Source organism: Somniosus microcephalus, chromosome 20 (genome assembly GCF_052327205.1).
Source record: "Somniosus microcephalus isolate GS21.2 chromosome 20, FLI_Smic_1.0, whole genome shotgun sequence".
Classification (NCBI taxonomy): Eukaryota; Metazoa; Chordata; class Chondrichthyes; order Squaliformes; family Somniosidae; genus Somniosus; species Somniosus microcephalus.
This window is the reverse complement of record NC_141006.1, coordinates 43041121-43058946: the sequence shown is the minus strand read 5'-3', so window position 1 is coordinate 43058946 and position 17826 is coordinate 43041121. Positions and strand designations below refer to the sequence as shown.

At 42.0% G+C, this 17826-nt stretch overlaps 1 protein-coding gene across 22 annotated transcripts in view; it reads right to left on the bottom strand.

The window, feature by feature from the left end:
- Positions 1–17826, bottom strand: part of macf1a (microtubule actin crosslinking factor 1a) — a 628388-nt gene that overhangs the window by 395589 nt on the left and 214973 nt on the right. Inside the window, exons 1-2 of one of the 22 annotated variants that reach the window (XM_085962512.1) lie at positions 4234–4391; positions 3496–3624 (exon numbers count right to left, since the gene is read on the bottom strand). The exons of 20 other annotated variants lie outside the window; for them this stretch is intronic. In XM_085962512.1, coding sequence (XP_085818638.1) covers positions 3496–3595 — 100 coding nt within the window. In that variant the 5' untranslated portion in view covers positions 3596–3624; positions 4234–4391. One more of the 22 variants, XM_085962510.1, reaches the window with a different exon arrangement.

Here is a 17826-nt window from a genome sequence, read left to right as displayed (position 1 = left end):
AGAATGCAGAATAATAGCACAGCTTGATGGCACTCTCTGTACTGGGCCACAGGGTGGTTGCAGGCATGCTGAAATTCAATTCCCTAACTGCAAAGCTGTGACTTCACCCATTTCACTTGGGCGATGACAAGTGGTTGCTGAGCATTTCCTCATAAGAGGGGATTTTTTTTAAAATTTTTTTTAAATTTTTTTTTTACTAAAAGTATGAGTCACCTATAGTTCACACCATACATCTTTTAATGCCCAGCCTAGTATCTACATTGGCAGAAACCTCAGAACAAGTTTTATGACTGTCTTCTGGGCTGGAGAATGGTTAATGGAAATCTGAAAAGTGGGGAACAAGTAAATACATTCAAAAAATTGAGGGATGGGGAAGAGAAATTGAAATCCGAAATCATATTTAGTAACGTAGAAACATAGAAGATAGGAGCAGGAGTAGGCCATTCGGCCCCTCGAGCCTGCTCCGCCATTCAATGAGATCATGGCTGATCATCCAATTTCAGTACCCTGTCCCTGCCTTCGCCCCATATCCCTTGATCCCTTTAGCCTTAAGAAATATATCCAACTCCTTCTTGAATATATTTAATGAATTGGCCTCCACTGCCTTCTGTGGTAGAGAATTCCACAGGTTCACCATTTCCCTACAAATACTGATTTCTTTCACTTCCTCCCTCTCATTAGACCCTATGTTCCCCGACATCTCTGGGATTTCACAATTTTGTACGGCAGTTTCAGTAATGTCAACCTTCAACCACTTCAATTAGTGGAATTACTGCAGTATGGCAACCTGACCTTTTGCCTGCAGTTGATGTATGCATTGGAGAACAGAATGGAGAGAAAAAATGTGGTCATACATTTTTTCTTCTTCAATTATCAGGTTTGAGAATGTCAAAAACAATTGCCAGGTTGAAGCAACTTAAAGTATTTATATATTATCAACATAAAAACTGTATTATCCACCTGGTATAGATAAAATGAAGAAAAAATTCCTAATCTATCAGGAGTGATTATGGCACATGGTCCTTGCCAAGAAAGACAGACACTGCATGTATATAGCACCTTTCACGACATTGGGGTGTCCCAAAGCGCTTTACAGCCGAAGTACAGTAACTGTTGCAATGTAGGAAACACGGCAACCAATTTGTGCACAGCAAGGTTCCGCAAACAGCAATATAATAATGACCAAATGTTTTAGTGATGTCAGTTGGTCAAATTGGTTGCCGCGTTTCCTACATTGCAATAGTTACTGTACTTCATTGGCTGTAAAGCGCAGTCCATGCCCGCTTGCAACAAGACCTGGACAACGTTCAGGCTTGGGCTGATAAGTGGCAGGTAACATTTGCGCCACAGAAGTGCCAGGTAATGACTATCTCCAACCAGCGAGAGTCTAACCACCTCCCCTTGACATTCAACGGCATTACCATCGCCGAATCTTCCACTATCAACATCCTTTTGGGGGGGGGGGGGGGTCACCAACGACCAGAAACTTAACTGGACCAGTATGTTGAATGTTTAAATGTCTTAATCTAAATGTACGCTCTCGGGAGCCGCAAGCCTACATTTCGTTGTACTGCACTTGTGCACTAACAATGACAATAAAAGTTGATTTGATTTGATTTGACATAAACACTGTGGCAACAAGAGCAGGTCAGAGGCTAGGAATTCTGCAGCGAGTGTCTCACCTCCTGACTTCCCAAAGCCTTTCCACCATCTACTTCCCTGCTTTTCTTCAAAATAGTGCCTTGGGATCTTTTACATCCACCTGGGAGGGCAGACGTCTAATGTCTCATCAGAAAGGCGGCACCTCTGACTGGGGATATTAAATTTAGAATTTGTGCTTTTACTGAGATATTAAGTTTAGATTTTGTGCTCAAATCTCTGGACTGGGGCTTGAAGCCACAACCTTCTGACTCAGCGGCGAGAGTGCGACCACTGAATCACGGCCGACATCTTTAGTCAAAGCAGCAACATGTAATAGCTGGTGCAGGCAGTTTAATACCATACACACGCAGTCACCTGCTCTGCCATTATATGTAGCCTGTGCAAACAGTGATTTTTAGGTTTGTAAAAATCAAACTGTAGTAGCTGTGCCACTAAATAAATATCTATAGAAAGAGTGGCATAGATACTACAGTTTGATTTTTACACAGTCAAATTGATACTAGGTTGCTGCATGCTCTTCCTACCCAAATTTACTGATGGAAAACATAAAATAAAAATCACTGTTTTCAGTCTGGCCTCAACTTGCACTATGGTTTAGGCCCACCCAAGGATAAGGCTTCTGAGGCCTGCAAATCCAGTCTTGCCATGAGTATATTATGCTCAGTATAAAGTGAATGCCAACACAAGGTGAATTTATACACCATTTAAAATACCATGGAACACTCAAATTTAAGCCAATTTCTGTAGTGATGTATTATTCAATGTCCTCTCATGGTGGACACCATGAGAAATCATCTGTTATTGGACATTATAAAAGGAGAATGCCAAACTGATGAGTGCATGCAAAACAAGAGAGAGTGCACAAAGATCAGCATCAAAAATAAATTAGATACAAGTATGATTTTTTTTTGATTTTTTTATAATTACACTAGCCCGCCACTCTTTAGTTAAAAAGCATATTTCCCTTAATAAGTTTTTTTCCCTCCTGTACCATATCCCATCTAAGAAGGTAGGCAGGCATTTAACTAAAGCTGCCGTGTAACTGGCAAGTGATTCAAAAAAAAAACCATACATTTTTCACTTCCCCTCTACAAAGAAATGGCTTGCGCCAATCACAAGCTGCCAGATGTTATGAGGAATTCACTCCCCGTTTAGAGAAATTGCAGACCCAAACCTGTGTGGAACTCCATGATACAATGCACCACTGGACAAATGGGTTTCATATTCTAAATACTCACTCAACAAAAAAACAGCAACAAATGAAATACAATTTCCATGAGTGAATTATATTAGCTCTGATGAGAATAAAAATCATATTGCACTACTGTTACATGTGACATTTGAATACTACATGGTCTAGTAATTACTGGAGCATTTAAACTCTTAAGAAATATCAGTACTAGAATGCAGAATGTTAGTACGAGAATGGCGAGCACATAGAGAGCTCCACCATATCTTTTCAGAGGCCTGGCAGCCATCTTGAAAATTCCCAACATATTAAATTCATGGGGCCGAAATATTAGTTACAAGAACCTTTCAGTTCTTAAATCAATAGCACCTGAATAGAATTAGAACAGCTTCCTAAGTCTCTTCATTTATGCAGATTGTCTTTTGTTTTGGGGAGGTGGGGGGGGGGGGGGGGGGGGATGGAGGAGAAAAAACTTCACCAATTTACTAATTCTGCCACTGCAAAGAAAATGTTCTCATTTGAAACTATTCAAGCTTCACAATCGTATACATTAGTATTTTTTCCAGCAATTAAAGAAAACTAACAGTCTTGATTGCAGTATTACTGTAACTACAGTAGAAACAGAATGAAAGCATCATACTGACCCATGCAGCACATCAAGGAGACCAGGCTTGCATTTAGCTCTCTGTCATTACTGTAGAGGCCCCACATCTTACCAGCACACGATGCTGACATTGTATTCATGGCTTTGTATTCGTCCTACAAGCTTGAGGCTTGAAAGCAAGAGAATGCAGTTATGATGCAATGGGCCAAGAGTGTGGTATACAAGGTCATGAACTGCCCACTTCCTGAAAGCTTTAATAAGGATCTCTCCCACTTCTCTTCTGATTAAACCACCTTAACAGCCTTTGCAAACTGCCAAACTCAGAAGGAGCCCATGTGAGGCTGAATGTCATTTATGTCTGTTAGAGACACTGAAACTTTGAATCCAAAAATTACAAACAAAATGTCCTATGGATTTATTGAGACCAGTTGAAATTATAGCTGCAGAGGTGAATAAGAGGAGATCAAGTCTCTCAGTAAAGGGTAACAAACTGCTGCGTGTATCTGTACATTCCTACAGTTATTGCACTGTTTTACAAATTTCAGCCAGGCTTGTTTCAGTTGTTCAGTTGCCAAAAAATTGCAGTCAAATTAAAAACTCAAAAGAAAGAGCCAATGCATCTTCGTTCTTCTCCAGTAATTAATTTTCCAGTGACCCACATTACTGAGCTGAATCAAACACGCACAAGGTACTGGAATACACACAGGCTGCAACCATTTCCCTTTTTTCTTGCTTCGCACTGATAACACGGACATAAACTGCTCAGGGCTATAAATACCTTTCGCAGCTTGTGTATTAGGCAGCGAGCCTATAATCTGGCATGGCTATAATTTTCTAACTTCGTTGCTGTATTCACCTGCTATCGCTGCAGTATCTGTGCTGCACTGCTTCAATAACACTGCTCAGATCAACCTCCTTAAAACATGGCAGTCTAACGTCATTTCCTCAAAGCTGACAGTGATTCACAGAAATACTGTAGCAGTGAATCTAATTGAGTAATTTAAACACGAATAAAAGGAGCCTGGTGCTGTCACCTAAAAACATGCTGTTACTAGAAATTAGCACCACCGGGGATTTTTTTCCCCCATCTTCCATAAGCTGTAGCTTTTTACAATGACATTAAGGTGGTCAGCTAGCACTCTAGTTTTATAATGCAGTCCGTTCACAAAAACTAAAACAAAAACAAGTGAAAAGTACTTTTTCTAAAACAAAGTCATTATTTTGAATATTTGACAATTTCCACTACCATACAAGCCACAGGGCTGGCAGGATCTAAACAGGCCACTGCAGTCCATCTGGCCAGTCGTAAAATATTAAAAAAAACACTTGACATCCAACATCCTGCAAATCGCTTCTTTTGCCTAAAAACCTAAGCAACTCATTGTTGAAGTTTCCAGCATTATCTACCTCCAATGTCTCCACGTGCAGTCTTTTCTACACACTGGTCACCCTCGTGTGTGCAGCTACATCTAAATTATCTATAACTGGGGGCACGATTCAAACTCGGAAGAGGAAAGGTTTATGATCACGGCGAAAAGTTTATTAGGATTCAGTTTATCTACGCCCATTTAAACCTTGAAAATTTCAATAAGGTCATCCCTGTTTTCCAGTGTAAACATTTCCAGTCTCGTAGCTCAGGTGCTCCAATCCCCAGAACCAGATTAATTGCCCTCCTAACTACTGCCTCCAATGCCAAGATGTCCTCACTGTAATATGTTGACCAGAAAGTGTACACAGTACTTTAGATGGTGCTGAACCATTGATTCCTGGTTTTCTCTCTTCCACCCCCCCCCCCACCAAACCAACCAGTCCTCATTCTATCCCTCCGATTGTACACCCTAAAATCTTGATTGCATTCTTTGATTCATCACATGGTGCTGGTGGTTACCTTCCAGACCCCTCTCCTGTGTTGTGTCCTGTAGTTTACCACTTCAACTTACATTCCCTCTGCTTGTTCCCCTTCCTCAGTCTCATCACCTTGCACTTGTTCATATGATCAACATCTGCAACTCGTCAGATCAACTCCCCAGTCGGACGGGTTGCACCTGAACCGGAACGGGATCAACATCCTTGCGGGGAGGTTTGCTAGTACTGTTGGTGGGGGGGGGGGGGGAGGTGTTTAAACCGACTTGGCAGGGGGGTGGGATACGGAGTGGAGCTATAGTAGGGGGTCATGCACAGCCAAATATAGAGGCAAAAACATGTCAGTCTGGAAGGCAGAGCAAATATGTAACGGCACAAGGGAGTATGGCAAGGCTGGATGGCATTTATTTTAATGCAAGGAGTCTTGCGAGTAAGGCAGATGAATTGAAGGTGTTGATGAACACATGGGAGTACGATATTGTTGCTATCAGAGACATGGTTGAGGGAGGGGCAGGACTGGCAGCTCAATAATCCGAGAAATAGAATCTTCAGGCGAGACAGAGGGGGGTGTAAAAGAGGAGGGGGTGTCGCAATATTAATCAATGAGTCAATTACTGCTGTAAGGAGGGATGATATCTTAGCAAGTTTCTCTAATGAGGCCATATGGGTAGAACTTAAAAACAAAAAGGGGGCAAGCACTTTGCTGGGAGTGTACTATAGGCCCCCAAACAGTCAGGGGGAGATAGAGGAACAGATATGTAGGCAAATCTCAGAAGTGTAGAAATAATAGGGTAATAATAGTAGGGGATTTCAACTTCCCCAATATTAACTGGGATAGTCAGAGTGTGAAAGGCTTAGAGGGTGCGGAATTCTTGAAGTGCATCCAGGAGAGCTTTTTGAGCCAGCATGTAGAAAGTCCTACAAGAGGGGGCGGTACTGGACCTAATTATAGGGAATGTAGCCGGGCAAGTGGTAGAAGTGTCAGTAGGAGAGCATTTTGGTGACATTGACCATAATTCGGTGAGATTTAAGGTAGTCATGGAAAAGGACAAAGATGGACCGGAAATAAAGGTTCTAAATTGGGGGAAGGCCGATTTTAATATGATAAGGCAGGATCTGGAAAAAATGGACTGGGGTCAGCTACTTGTAGGAAAATCCACATCAGAGCAATGGGAGTCTTTCAGAATGGAAAGAGAGAGAGTACAACGTTAACATGGTCCCATAAAGGTCAAGGGTGGGACCAACAAGCCCAGGGAACCCTGGATGTCAAGGGATATACAAGAATGGATTAGGAAAGAAAGGGAGGCTTTTGCCAGATACAAAGGACTAAAAACAGTGGATGCCCTAGGGGAGTATAGAAAGTGCAGGGGGGGCACTTAAAAAAGAAATTAGGAGAGCGAAGAGGGGGCATGAAAAAAACACTAGGGGGCAAAATAAAGAAAAATCCCAAGATGTTTTATAAGTATATTAAAGGCAAGAGGATAACCATGGAAAGAGTAGGGCCCATTAGGGACCTAAGTGGCAATCTGTGTGTAGAGCCAGAAGATGTAGGTGAGGTTTTAAATGAATATTTTGCATCTGTGTTCACTATGGAGAAGGGTGATGTAGGCATAGAAATCAGGCAGGGGGATTGTGATCTACTTGAACAAATTAGTATTGAGAGGGAGGAGGTACTAGCAGTTTTAGCGGGCTTAAAAGTGCAAAATCCTCAGGCCCCGACGGGATGTACCCCAGGCTGTGAGGGGCAAGGGAGGAGATTGCAGGGGCTCAGACACAAATTTTCAGATCCTCTCTGGCCACAGGGGAGGTGCCAGAGGACTGGAGAACAGCTAACATAGTACAGGTAGACTACCATTTATCCGAACTTCCGAAAACCGAAACCCTCTAAAAACCGAAGGTTTTTTCGTTCAGCGTAAGTCATGCACAGGACATGACCAGAGTGGCGCACGACTTACGCTGAGCAGAGGGTCAGCGTAAGTCGTGCGCACGACCCCGACCCCCGCCGCCGACCCCCCGCGGACCCCCGCCGACCCCCACCCCCCCGCCGACAAATTTCCCAGTCTTATAAAATACCTTCCGAAATCCGAAATTTTCCGAAAACCGAAACACGGCTGGTCCCGAGGTTTTCGGATAAAGGATAGTCTACCTGTACCATTGTTCAAGAAGGGTAGTAGGGATAAACCAGTGAGCCTAACATCAGTGGTAAGGAAATTATTGGAAAAAATTCTGAGGAGCAGAATTAGTCTCCACTTGGAGAGGCAGGGATAGTCAGCATGGCTTTGTCAGGGGGAGATCATGTCTGACCAATTTGATTGAATTTTTTTGAGGGGGTGACTAGGTGTGTGGATGAGGGTAGCGCAGTTGATGTAGTTTACATGGACTTCAATAAGGCTTTTGACAGTCCCACATGGGAGACTGGTCAAGGAGGTAAGAGCCCATGGGATCCAGGACAACGTGGCACATTGGATCCAAAATTGGCTTAGTGGCAGGAGGCAGAGGGTGATGGTCGAAGGTTGTTTTTGTGACTGGAAGCCTGTGTCCAGTGGTGTACCGCAGGGATCAGTGCTGGGTCCTTTGCTGTTTGTAGTGTACATTAATGATTTAGATATGAATGTAGGAGGTATGATCAGTAAGTTTGCAGATGACACGAAAATTGGTGAAGTGGTAAATAGCAAGGAGGGAAGCCTCAGGCTACAGGACGATATAGATGGGATGGTCAGATAGGCAGAACAGTGGCAAATGGAATTTAACCCTGAAAAGTGTGAGGTGATGCATTTTGGGAGGACTAACAAGGCAAGGGAATACACAATGAATGGTTGGACCCTAGGAAGGACAGAGGATCAGAGGGACCTTGGTGTGCATGTACATAGATCCCTGAAGGCAGCAGGACAGGTAGATAAGGTGATTAAGAAGGCATATGGGATACTTATATTTTATGCCTCGGCTAATGAAGGCAAGAGCAGGGAGGTTATGATGGAGCTGTACAAAACGCTAGTTAGGCCACAGCTGGAATACTGAGAAGTTCTGGTCGCCACACTATAGGAGGGATGTGATTGCATTGGAGAGGGTGCAGAGGAGATTCACCAGGATGTTAACTGGGGTGGAGCGCTTCAGCTATGAAGAGAGACTGGACAGGCTGGGGTTGTTTTCCTTAGAACAGAGAAGGCTGAGGGGGGACCTGATTGAGGTGTACAAAATTATGTGGGGCATAGATAGGATAGATAGAAAGGAACTTTTCCCCTTAGTAGAGGGGTCAATAACCAGGGGCCATAGTTTCAAGGTAAGGGGCAGGAGGTTTAGAAGGGATTTGAGGAAAAACTTTTTCACCCAGAGGGTGGTTGGAATCTGGAACTCACTGCCTGAAAGGGTGGTAGAGGCAGGAACCCTCACAACATTCAAGAAGCATTTAGATGAGCACTTGAAACGCCAAAGCATACAAGGCTATGGACCAAATGCTGGAAAATGGGATTGGAATAGACAGGGCTTGATGGCCAGCGCAGACACAATGGGCCGAAGGGCCTCTTTCTGTGCTGTATAACTATCTATCTGGATCACACTGTGTTCAATCTTTTCGTTCCCAATTATTTTCAATCACTTCCCCCCCACCCACCCCCACTCAATTTCCCATATTTAGCAAATTTGGACAACTTAACTTGTGCTCCCACTTCCCACTACAATGTAAATAATAATGGCTCCAGAACAAATGCCTGAAGCACCACATTAATCGCCCTTTTTTCATTCTGATGTATCACCATACACAACTATCCTTTGCTTCTTCCAATTGAACCAATGTCCGATCCACTCAGTACTTTCTCTCTGCCGCACCCCATTCTGTACCTTTCTATCTTGTGGGTCAATCTCCTGTTAAGCATGCTGCCAAAAGCTTTGCTAAAATCTATCCATTCGGCAAATTGAAGGGGTGATTTACCTAATGGATGGTGACGTAAGAAAACTACTAGGCACTTGGTCTAAGCGTTAAACAAAGCTTTAATCAACTGTTTTACAACATGGAGGTCTAGTTGTGTCCTTCACTAGTTCCTGTTAAGAATGTCCCGCGCAAGCTGGGCCCGTGCCCGAGTATTTATACTCTCCCTGGACAGCGCCACCCGCAGGCCGCTCAGTATTATTTCATAAGTCTTTCTTTCATGAATGACTGATTCACGTCAGAGATTTTAGCAAAGCATTAGCATAGCAAAGAAATGGCCTCAGGCATGATCTCCATCTTAAAAGACCATGCTAACTCCCTCATTGCATATTTCTCTCGGTGCCCTGCTATTCTTTCAGGGTGCTCTTCAATGTTTGACCCACTACAAATGCCAGTCCCACTGGCCTGCAGCTTCCAGAATCATCTTTAATGCCCCTTTTAATTTACTTGCATTACAATCACTGGGCCAACTTCATCAGCAACTCCTTAAACTTGGGACTAAATTTAATATCAAACTTGAAAGCTAATTCCATTTTACTTTGACCCAAGCAAGGGCACTTTTATAAATTAAAAAGAACCTTTTCTAAAATGATTTAACTATCCTACCCAAAAAGGCAAACGCCTGAAAGCACCAAAGCAGGATTCGGCTTTCATTTTCCTACCGTCTCTACTCAGTGCCTCCATTGTTCAGCCAAGCGAAGATTTGGCAGGATCCACGCAAGGAATCAGATGCAACTTGCATCCCACTATTCCACTGCATTGCTTCATTATCTTGCTATTTATTTTTAAAATGAAGTTTATATCTGCTGCTATGTACTTCTTTCTAGATTTTGAAAGATATTTCTTTTTCTTCCAAGTCAATAATTTGTAATCGGCAAAGAACACAGATCTGTTCTGCATAGTAGGATAGTATAAGAAAATTTACATTACATCGAATTACAGCACAGAAACAGGCCATTCGGCCCAACTGGTCTGTGCTGGTGTTTATGTTCCACACGAGCCTCCTTCCACCCTACTTCATCTAACCCCATCAGCAAAGAAACATAGATATCCTTCTATTCCTTTCTCCCCCATATACTTATCGAGCTTCCCCTTAAAATGTAACATTTTAATTTGAACACTCTTGGATATATTTCAGAAATGCTACCACAATTTTCAGTGTTAAAACCAGCATTCTGATGAAGGTCAGATCTCTGATTGGATCAAATTAATTTAATTTCCAGAAGTCTCATCAGCAGTATTGCTTCTTCACGGTGGTAAACAAAAAATGTTATTGTACATAAAAGACAAAAATTAAAACAATTTATAATTCTCTAAGCTGCTACAGTGCCAGCTTAACCCTCCAAGAACCAAAGTTATATTGTTTAATCGCGCTTCAATTGAGCAACATTCATCGGTGTACACTTTTCTCATCCTCTTGTAACATTCAACGCAAAATCACTGGCTTCAAATTCCACTGAGTAGGAATAATCTATCAATTAATGGGGAACTGTAGTGTATGTACCTTTAAGAGAGAACTACTTTTACTGCTCCTGTATACTGTAGTACCGGCAGTGACCACACCTGTATATAAGCCTTGAGCATGCCTCTGTACTGTTAGTCTTTAGGCTACCCTCCTCCAGTAAACACCTGTTGATTGTTAATTTACAGCCTCCGTCTAGTTATTGGAAAACATCATACTTTAAGAATCAACGGATTCAATAGGAACAAGTCAAGATTTTGTCTTCTTGTTTCCCCACAATCTACTTGTTTTGCAGGAAGCAGAGGTTGAAAGCAAAAGGGAATTTCCAATGACAGAAAACAGGCAACAAACTGCCTCACTGTCACAGTCATTGTCCATGGTGCAGGAAAAACAGAGCTAAAATAGCAACTTGTGCTTTTCTTGTGCAATTATTGAGGTCCCATTGATAGCTAGGAGATAAAACTGCTATTGGGTACCTTGGAGACATCTAAAGTGAGAAATAGGACGAGTTCAGCCTAAATAGAAATCCCTGGTATTTCTAAGTTTGTATCTTTTTAAGTTAGTGAAATTTTAATCAACTGATTCCTTTTTTAGGGTAACTCCTATTTTTATCTCCTCCTTCCTCAAGCTATGCACCAATTGCAGCTATAATAGTTGATCAATCTGCTTCCAAGGCCCAGCCAATGCTTTGCTGCTGGAGAATAGCTTGGAATAAAGTTTCCTCCGATTTTCCCTCCCTCTTGGGATTAGTTTTGGGCAGAACCCTTGAACTTACTCGCCACCTGCACAGCAGGAATGGAGCCAAGATTGGAGTTCAGCGCTGCAATAGTCAAACCTGCATCTCCCAATATGAATTGGTGCTCGAAGATGACACATCTGACTTTCACTTTTATCCTTATATAAGCTTGGAGGCTAGATCAGAATGATTGCCAACAGATGGTTCCCTTTGAAGAGTGAGAGATAGGACCACTGAAGAATCCGTTTTCCATCTCTCCTCAAATAAAGACAAGGGACACTCACCATTTGAGTAAGACAAAATACAAATCTTAGTCACAGACGTGGCAACGACAAAATGGGAGTTACTGTGGATACACAAAGTATGTGTTGAAGACAATTCTCCTGCTTTTCCATCATCATTATGAACCTAATCATTCTTTACACTAATGTCTACTAAGCAAAAAAATAAATACATTGCTTAAATCAATTTCAATTGAGTTGTATTAAAAAGTGCTGCATAATAGGGTTACTTCACACCTTCCAGAAGATTACATTTTGAGACCTGAGCCACTCATTCCTTGAACTTGCACGTCTCCGCTCTGCTGATTTTATGCTGTATGGTTTTGCTCATTCAACTATTTTGTAGAAATGGACCAGCTTGCACCACTTGGTTTCTCTCTGCAGACAGAATGCTAGAGCTAAATGGACAGCAGAATTTGAAAAGCCCATAGCCTAGAATGTACCACAGGCCCCACTGAAGATGATTTACAAAGATGATACCAGAAATGCGAGGGTACACCTAGCAGGAAAGGATGAACAGACTGGGTCTCTTTTCTCTTGGAGAAGGCGGAGCGGTAACCTAATAGAGGTCTTTAAAATCATGAAAGGTTTTGATAGAGTAGATACAGGGAGAGTGTTTCCACTTGTGGGGAAGAGCAAAACTAGAGGCCATCAATATAAGATAGTCACCAAGAAATCAAATCGGGAATTCAGAAGAAACTTCTTTATCCAGAGAGTGGTGAGAATGTGGAACTCACTACCACAGGTAGTGGTTGAAGCGAATAGTATAGATGCATTTAAGGGGCGGTTAGACAAGCATATGAGGGAGAAGGGAATGGAGGGTTATACTGATAGGGTTAGATGAGGAAAGATGGGAGGAGGCTCGTGTGGAGTATAAACACTGGCATAGACTGGTTGGGCCGAATGGCCGGTTTTTGTGCTGTATTTCCTCTGTAATCCTATGTGATACATGCTACCGAGCAGTCTTCAAGGAGTGACAAATGGCAGTGGTGAACTAGGAAGTATCTTTATTCGGTTTAACAAAATTTAACATTTCTTATTGATCACTTTCTAATGGTTTCAAAAGACTTTGATTACGAAACCTGCTGCGAGTTCCATTTTTCAGAAATTTATATCAGTATATTTGAACAAACCCAAATATTCAAATATCACAAAAAATATTTGTAGTGTAAAATCATTAAAGTTTGGTTCAGTGACAGACGTTATTGAGCATCAAATATATTGTCAAAGTAAAATGGAAGGGGGGAATTCCTACCAGTTAGGTTGCAATAAATGCTTACCACCCAAGTCTTGCTAAAAAATATCAATACCACAACATGGACACCTAAAGATGTTGATTCAGGATCCCCTTTTAAAATCAAACTGTTAAGTCCGTGAATGATTGAGACACGGACTACCAGGAGAGAAACAAACAAGTCTTTACTGGTGAAAGGCATAAACAAAACTAACCAACAGAGGCTCTCTAGTGCCTTTTATACAGGGGTGGTCACTGCTGGTACTGCAGTCTGAGACCAGTTATTCTCTTAAAAGGTACATACACAACACAACCATTACAAATAAATCAATAACTTGAACACTTGTTTGTTTTTGTATGTCTACTTCGGTTTAATTAATTGTGGAAACAGCAAATTCTCATGATGCGATCATGGGTATTAGCTTTCAGGTTTACTGATTTTGGCAATGTGTCAATTGATACCACGATGAACCCAGAATGCTTCAGGTTCAGTTGTGTACATTTAGTCCAGTTATCTCACATCCTTGGGCTCAGCTACTCCTACAAGCCATTCTTTCAAATGACATCAGCAGTACTGATTGTCACAACTTTTTTTTTTAAATGAAGAAGACGGGAAAGGAAAGGTGTCAAATGTTGACCCCAGTCCTTTCCAAGAGGTCACTTTTCAAAATTAATTATTTTCAGCATTAACTTTGCTTTCGTTAACGACGTTAGCAACGGGGTTGCATCCAAACTGACCTTAATTGCGTTATAAAGCATTTAAGAAAACTACTGATTTATCTTTAAAAACTATTAAGGATGAGCAGCAGATCTGAATTTTCAATCATTTATCATCCAGTGAAATTCCTCCTGTTGATAATTTGAGCAAACAATTTGGTGATTTCCCAAGCTGTGCCCACACTGAATTTTTTTAATTGAGTAAAATTGACAGGAGGATTTTCATCTTGGCACTAATTTGTTCCACAAAATACAAGTGCAATTTTAAGCTAGCTAGTTACATTAAAGAGGGTAATGTCCCACTACTGCAACTCCATCCCAAAGAGGAGAGGAAAGTATAGGAACTTTTGGTCATCTCAATTCATGATTAGTGCCAGACCAACATCTTAAGCGGAAAACAGTGAAGCAAACATCATGCAGTCAAGATTAAAAGTTTATTTGAAATATTCAACTCCTGCTCCAGACTGAATCATGCATGACCAGAAGGAGAATACTCACCTTCTCTGCCTGGGTTACGACTGTGAAAGTACCAGACACTAGCAATGCTGAGAAAATGCCCAACAACAAAGAGTACAGGCCCGAGCAAGGAAAAGCTGGGTACTGGCATTTCTCTTCTAACACTCCTCCCTAGAAACTAGGAACTGGCTGCAATAAATTCCTTTCTGTTGATGTTGCTGCTGTACCACTTAAAATAAATGTTTCAGCTCTTCAAGTGAATAACCACGGAGGCTTCCTGTGTGCAGAGATATCCGGTGCTTTTGCAGTTTTTGAAAAAAACAACAAAAAAAGTTATGTAGTTTTAGTTGAACAGGCCCAGTCTCAATAGATCCTTGCAAGTTTACTCAGGAGCACAGGCACTTTGTCTTTATTTGCTGCTGTAGTCAGCAGCTGACGTACTGGTGTTAACTGACTTCAGGCACTCTAGATTAGGTCATAGTCCAAATTTTCCATTTACCAGCACCACTGGGAGGATGATTATCCGCTAGAAGAGCAACAAAGTTAAAAACTTGATGTCTAGTAAAGCTTAGTACCCGAGCTTGTGGTCTGCTTTGCATTATGTTCAGAGTTGTGTTGTAATTAACTACTACCCTTCCCATCCTTTCCCCTTGCAGAAGATAAAACATAGTCAACAACAACCTGCATTTACATAGTGCCTGTAGCATAGAAGAAACCCACACCACTTTGCAGAGGTAGGAGTAACAACTTGCATTTCTATAGTGCCTTTAACATAGTACAGGAAACTTTGGTTTATCCGGAGGTTTTATGTCCGGAAACCTCGATCTAACGGCAGAAATCAGCAGCCGTTTTGGTTAGGTTTTTTTCCTTCTAGCATTTTTTTTTATAAACACAGTCAGGCTCTGGAAAGCATCTCTGTAGCTTAGCAACAGCTTCAGAGACGCTTCCAAGGTACAGGCCGAGTGTTTACAAGCTGTTGCTAAGCAACAGTGTTTGTTGTCAGATACGTATCGTTCAACATTAGCGCTGGTCTATCCGGAAGTTTTGATAGATCGGCAGCAGCTCGGTCCCGTCGGTGCCGGATATGCGAAGTTTCCTGTAAAACATCCCAGGAGCGTTTTCAAACAAAATTTGACACCAAGCCACATAAAAGATCTATTAGGACAGGTGACTGAAAGCTGGGTCAAAGAGGCAGATTTTAAGAAGCGTCTTAAAGGAGGAGAGGTGGAGAGGTTGAGGGAGAGAATTACAGAACTTGGAGCCTCGGCAGCTGAAGGCACGGCCACCAATGGGTGATGGAACTCAGGGATCCACAGGAGGCCAGAACTGGAGGAGCGCAGAGATATCAGAAGATTGTAGAGCTGGAAAAGGTTACAGATAGGGCGAGGAGGCGCCATGGGGAGTTTTGAACACAAGGAAAGAATTTTAGATCGAGGCATTGTCAGGCGGGGAGCCAATGTAGGTCAGCGAGCACAGGGGTGATGGGTGAATGGGACTATGGGACTTGGTGCAAGTTAGCATATGGGCAGCAGAGTTTTGGATGAGCTGAAGTGTATGGAGGGTGGGAGGTAGAAAGCTGACCAAGAGAGCATCTGGAGAAAAGAATGAATATATGGAGAAACATGTGCCAGGTCATGGTGAGAAGGTGACAAAAAACTTGGTGTGAAAAGATTCGTTTTGAGCAGGTTTTTAAAGATAGAAAAGAGGAAGGTGCAGGGGTTTGGGGAGTAGGGCCAAGGCTGCTGATAGCACTGTGGGGCAACGGGAGGGCAGGTTGCACAGCAGTTTAGTTGGAGGACCGAGATGCAGGAGATGACATAAGGGATTTGAAGAGAAGGATTTTAAATTCAATGTTCTCTGGGACAGTAAGCCAATATAGCTCAATGAGTACTGCAATAATGGGCAATTGGGACTTGGTATGGGATAGGACACGTGAAGCAAAGTTTTGGAGTTTATGGAGGATGGAGAATGAGAGGCCAGCGAGGTGGACATTGGAGAAATCCAATCTAGAGGTGACAAAATTGTGGATATGGGTTTTAGTAGTGGTGGGGCTGAAGTAGGGGCAGAGACAGGTAATGTTATGGAATTGGCAGTCTTGGTGAATGATGGGATGTGAACTTTGAAGCTCTGGGCCACCCCGATTTGCTTGCTCTGGTTCAGCCTGAGCAGATGGCCAGGAAGGGTACATGGAGTCAGTAGCATAGATTTCACAGCAGAAGCTGAAAATGTCTTCCAAATGCTCAGTTGGAGGAATTTTTGACTCATCCACAACTATGTCAGACACATAGTCTGACAGCACAGAGGTGGTTATGGGGTTGAGCTCAATGTCATCAGTATACATAGGGAAGCTAACCCTGCACTACAGATGATGTCTCAGAGTGGCAGCATGTCAGTGGAGAGATAGTTGGAAAGGACAGACATGTTGAGGTTAGATTCTTTGAAGAGATGATAACAGTTTTGAAAAGAAGAGTATAGTGGCTGAGTAAAGGGTGTCAGTATATCAATTGACCTATGGGCCGAGAGGTGTAGTTGAGTGGTCAGAAGAGATGATAAACAAACACTAGAAGTTACAGCTTGGAGTTTGGAAGGATTGCCATGTGACAAAAATTAAGTTTTTCTCTAATTTCACCAGTCATGGAACATAAAGAGTTGAAAGCCAACTGTAGTAGACGTCGAGTCCCAGCCTAAATCAATACAAATGCTGCGAAGACTAAATGTTCAGTTGTCTCCAGGTAGTTAGTTTGAGGGAGAAGCCAAAACATATATTTCAAACACAAAACAAAAACAAATATACTGTGTGATTTGTTCAGTCACGTGTCTGACTGGCAGCTCCTTTTGAATTTATTAGCCTGGACTGTTGAAATTGGGAAGTCAATGTGGATTGGGTCAGGTGAGGTAGCTCCTGTAGTGGTAAGAATTCAAGAAAACAAGTACATATACAAAAGTTAATTTAAAAAAGATTAGTTAAGAGATTGCAAACCACTTGTTGTTTTCCTCATCTGAGCAACTACGAGTCGAACATCTAATGTAACCATAAATTAGGTGACTGTTCGTTCTTGAACACGGGAGAAGGATCCTGTGGAGGCACAGCAGAGAACCAATGGCTAAAGCAAATCTAAAAAAAAGTTTTTCTGTTTGTTATCCTGGGTGTTTTATCAAAATCATATCAGGGCTCGTGTAAACACATAGGGCGTGAGGCTCACCTACGGGAACAGTCGAAGCTTCTGTAGTCAGAAATATATCAAACATAAAAAGGGTAAGATAATTTAAGCAGTAACAGATTTTGTGTCATTATGAATTAATTCTTTTTTTAAATACCTTTTTTTGTCTTGTGGTTTGTCTTGGCAAACAGTCACTTGGACAAGTGTGGATTAATTAAAGAAAGCCAGCACAATTTGTTAAAGGCAAATCGTGTTTAACCAACTTGATTGAATTTTTTGATGAGGTAACAGAGAGGATTGATGAGGGCAATGCGGTTGATGTGGTGTACATGGACTTCCAAAGGCATTTGAATAAGTGCCACATAATAGGCTTGCCAGCAAAGTTGAAGCCCATGGAATAAAAGGAACAGTGGCAGCATGGATACGGAATTGGCTGAGTGACAGGAAACAGAGAGTAGTGGTGAACGGTTGTTTTCAGACTGGAGAAAAGGTATACAGTGGCGTTCCCCAGGGATCAGTACTAGGACCACTGTTTT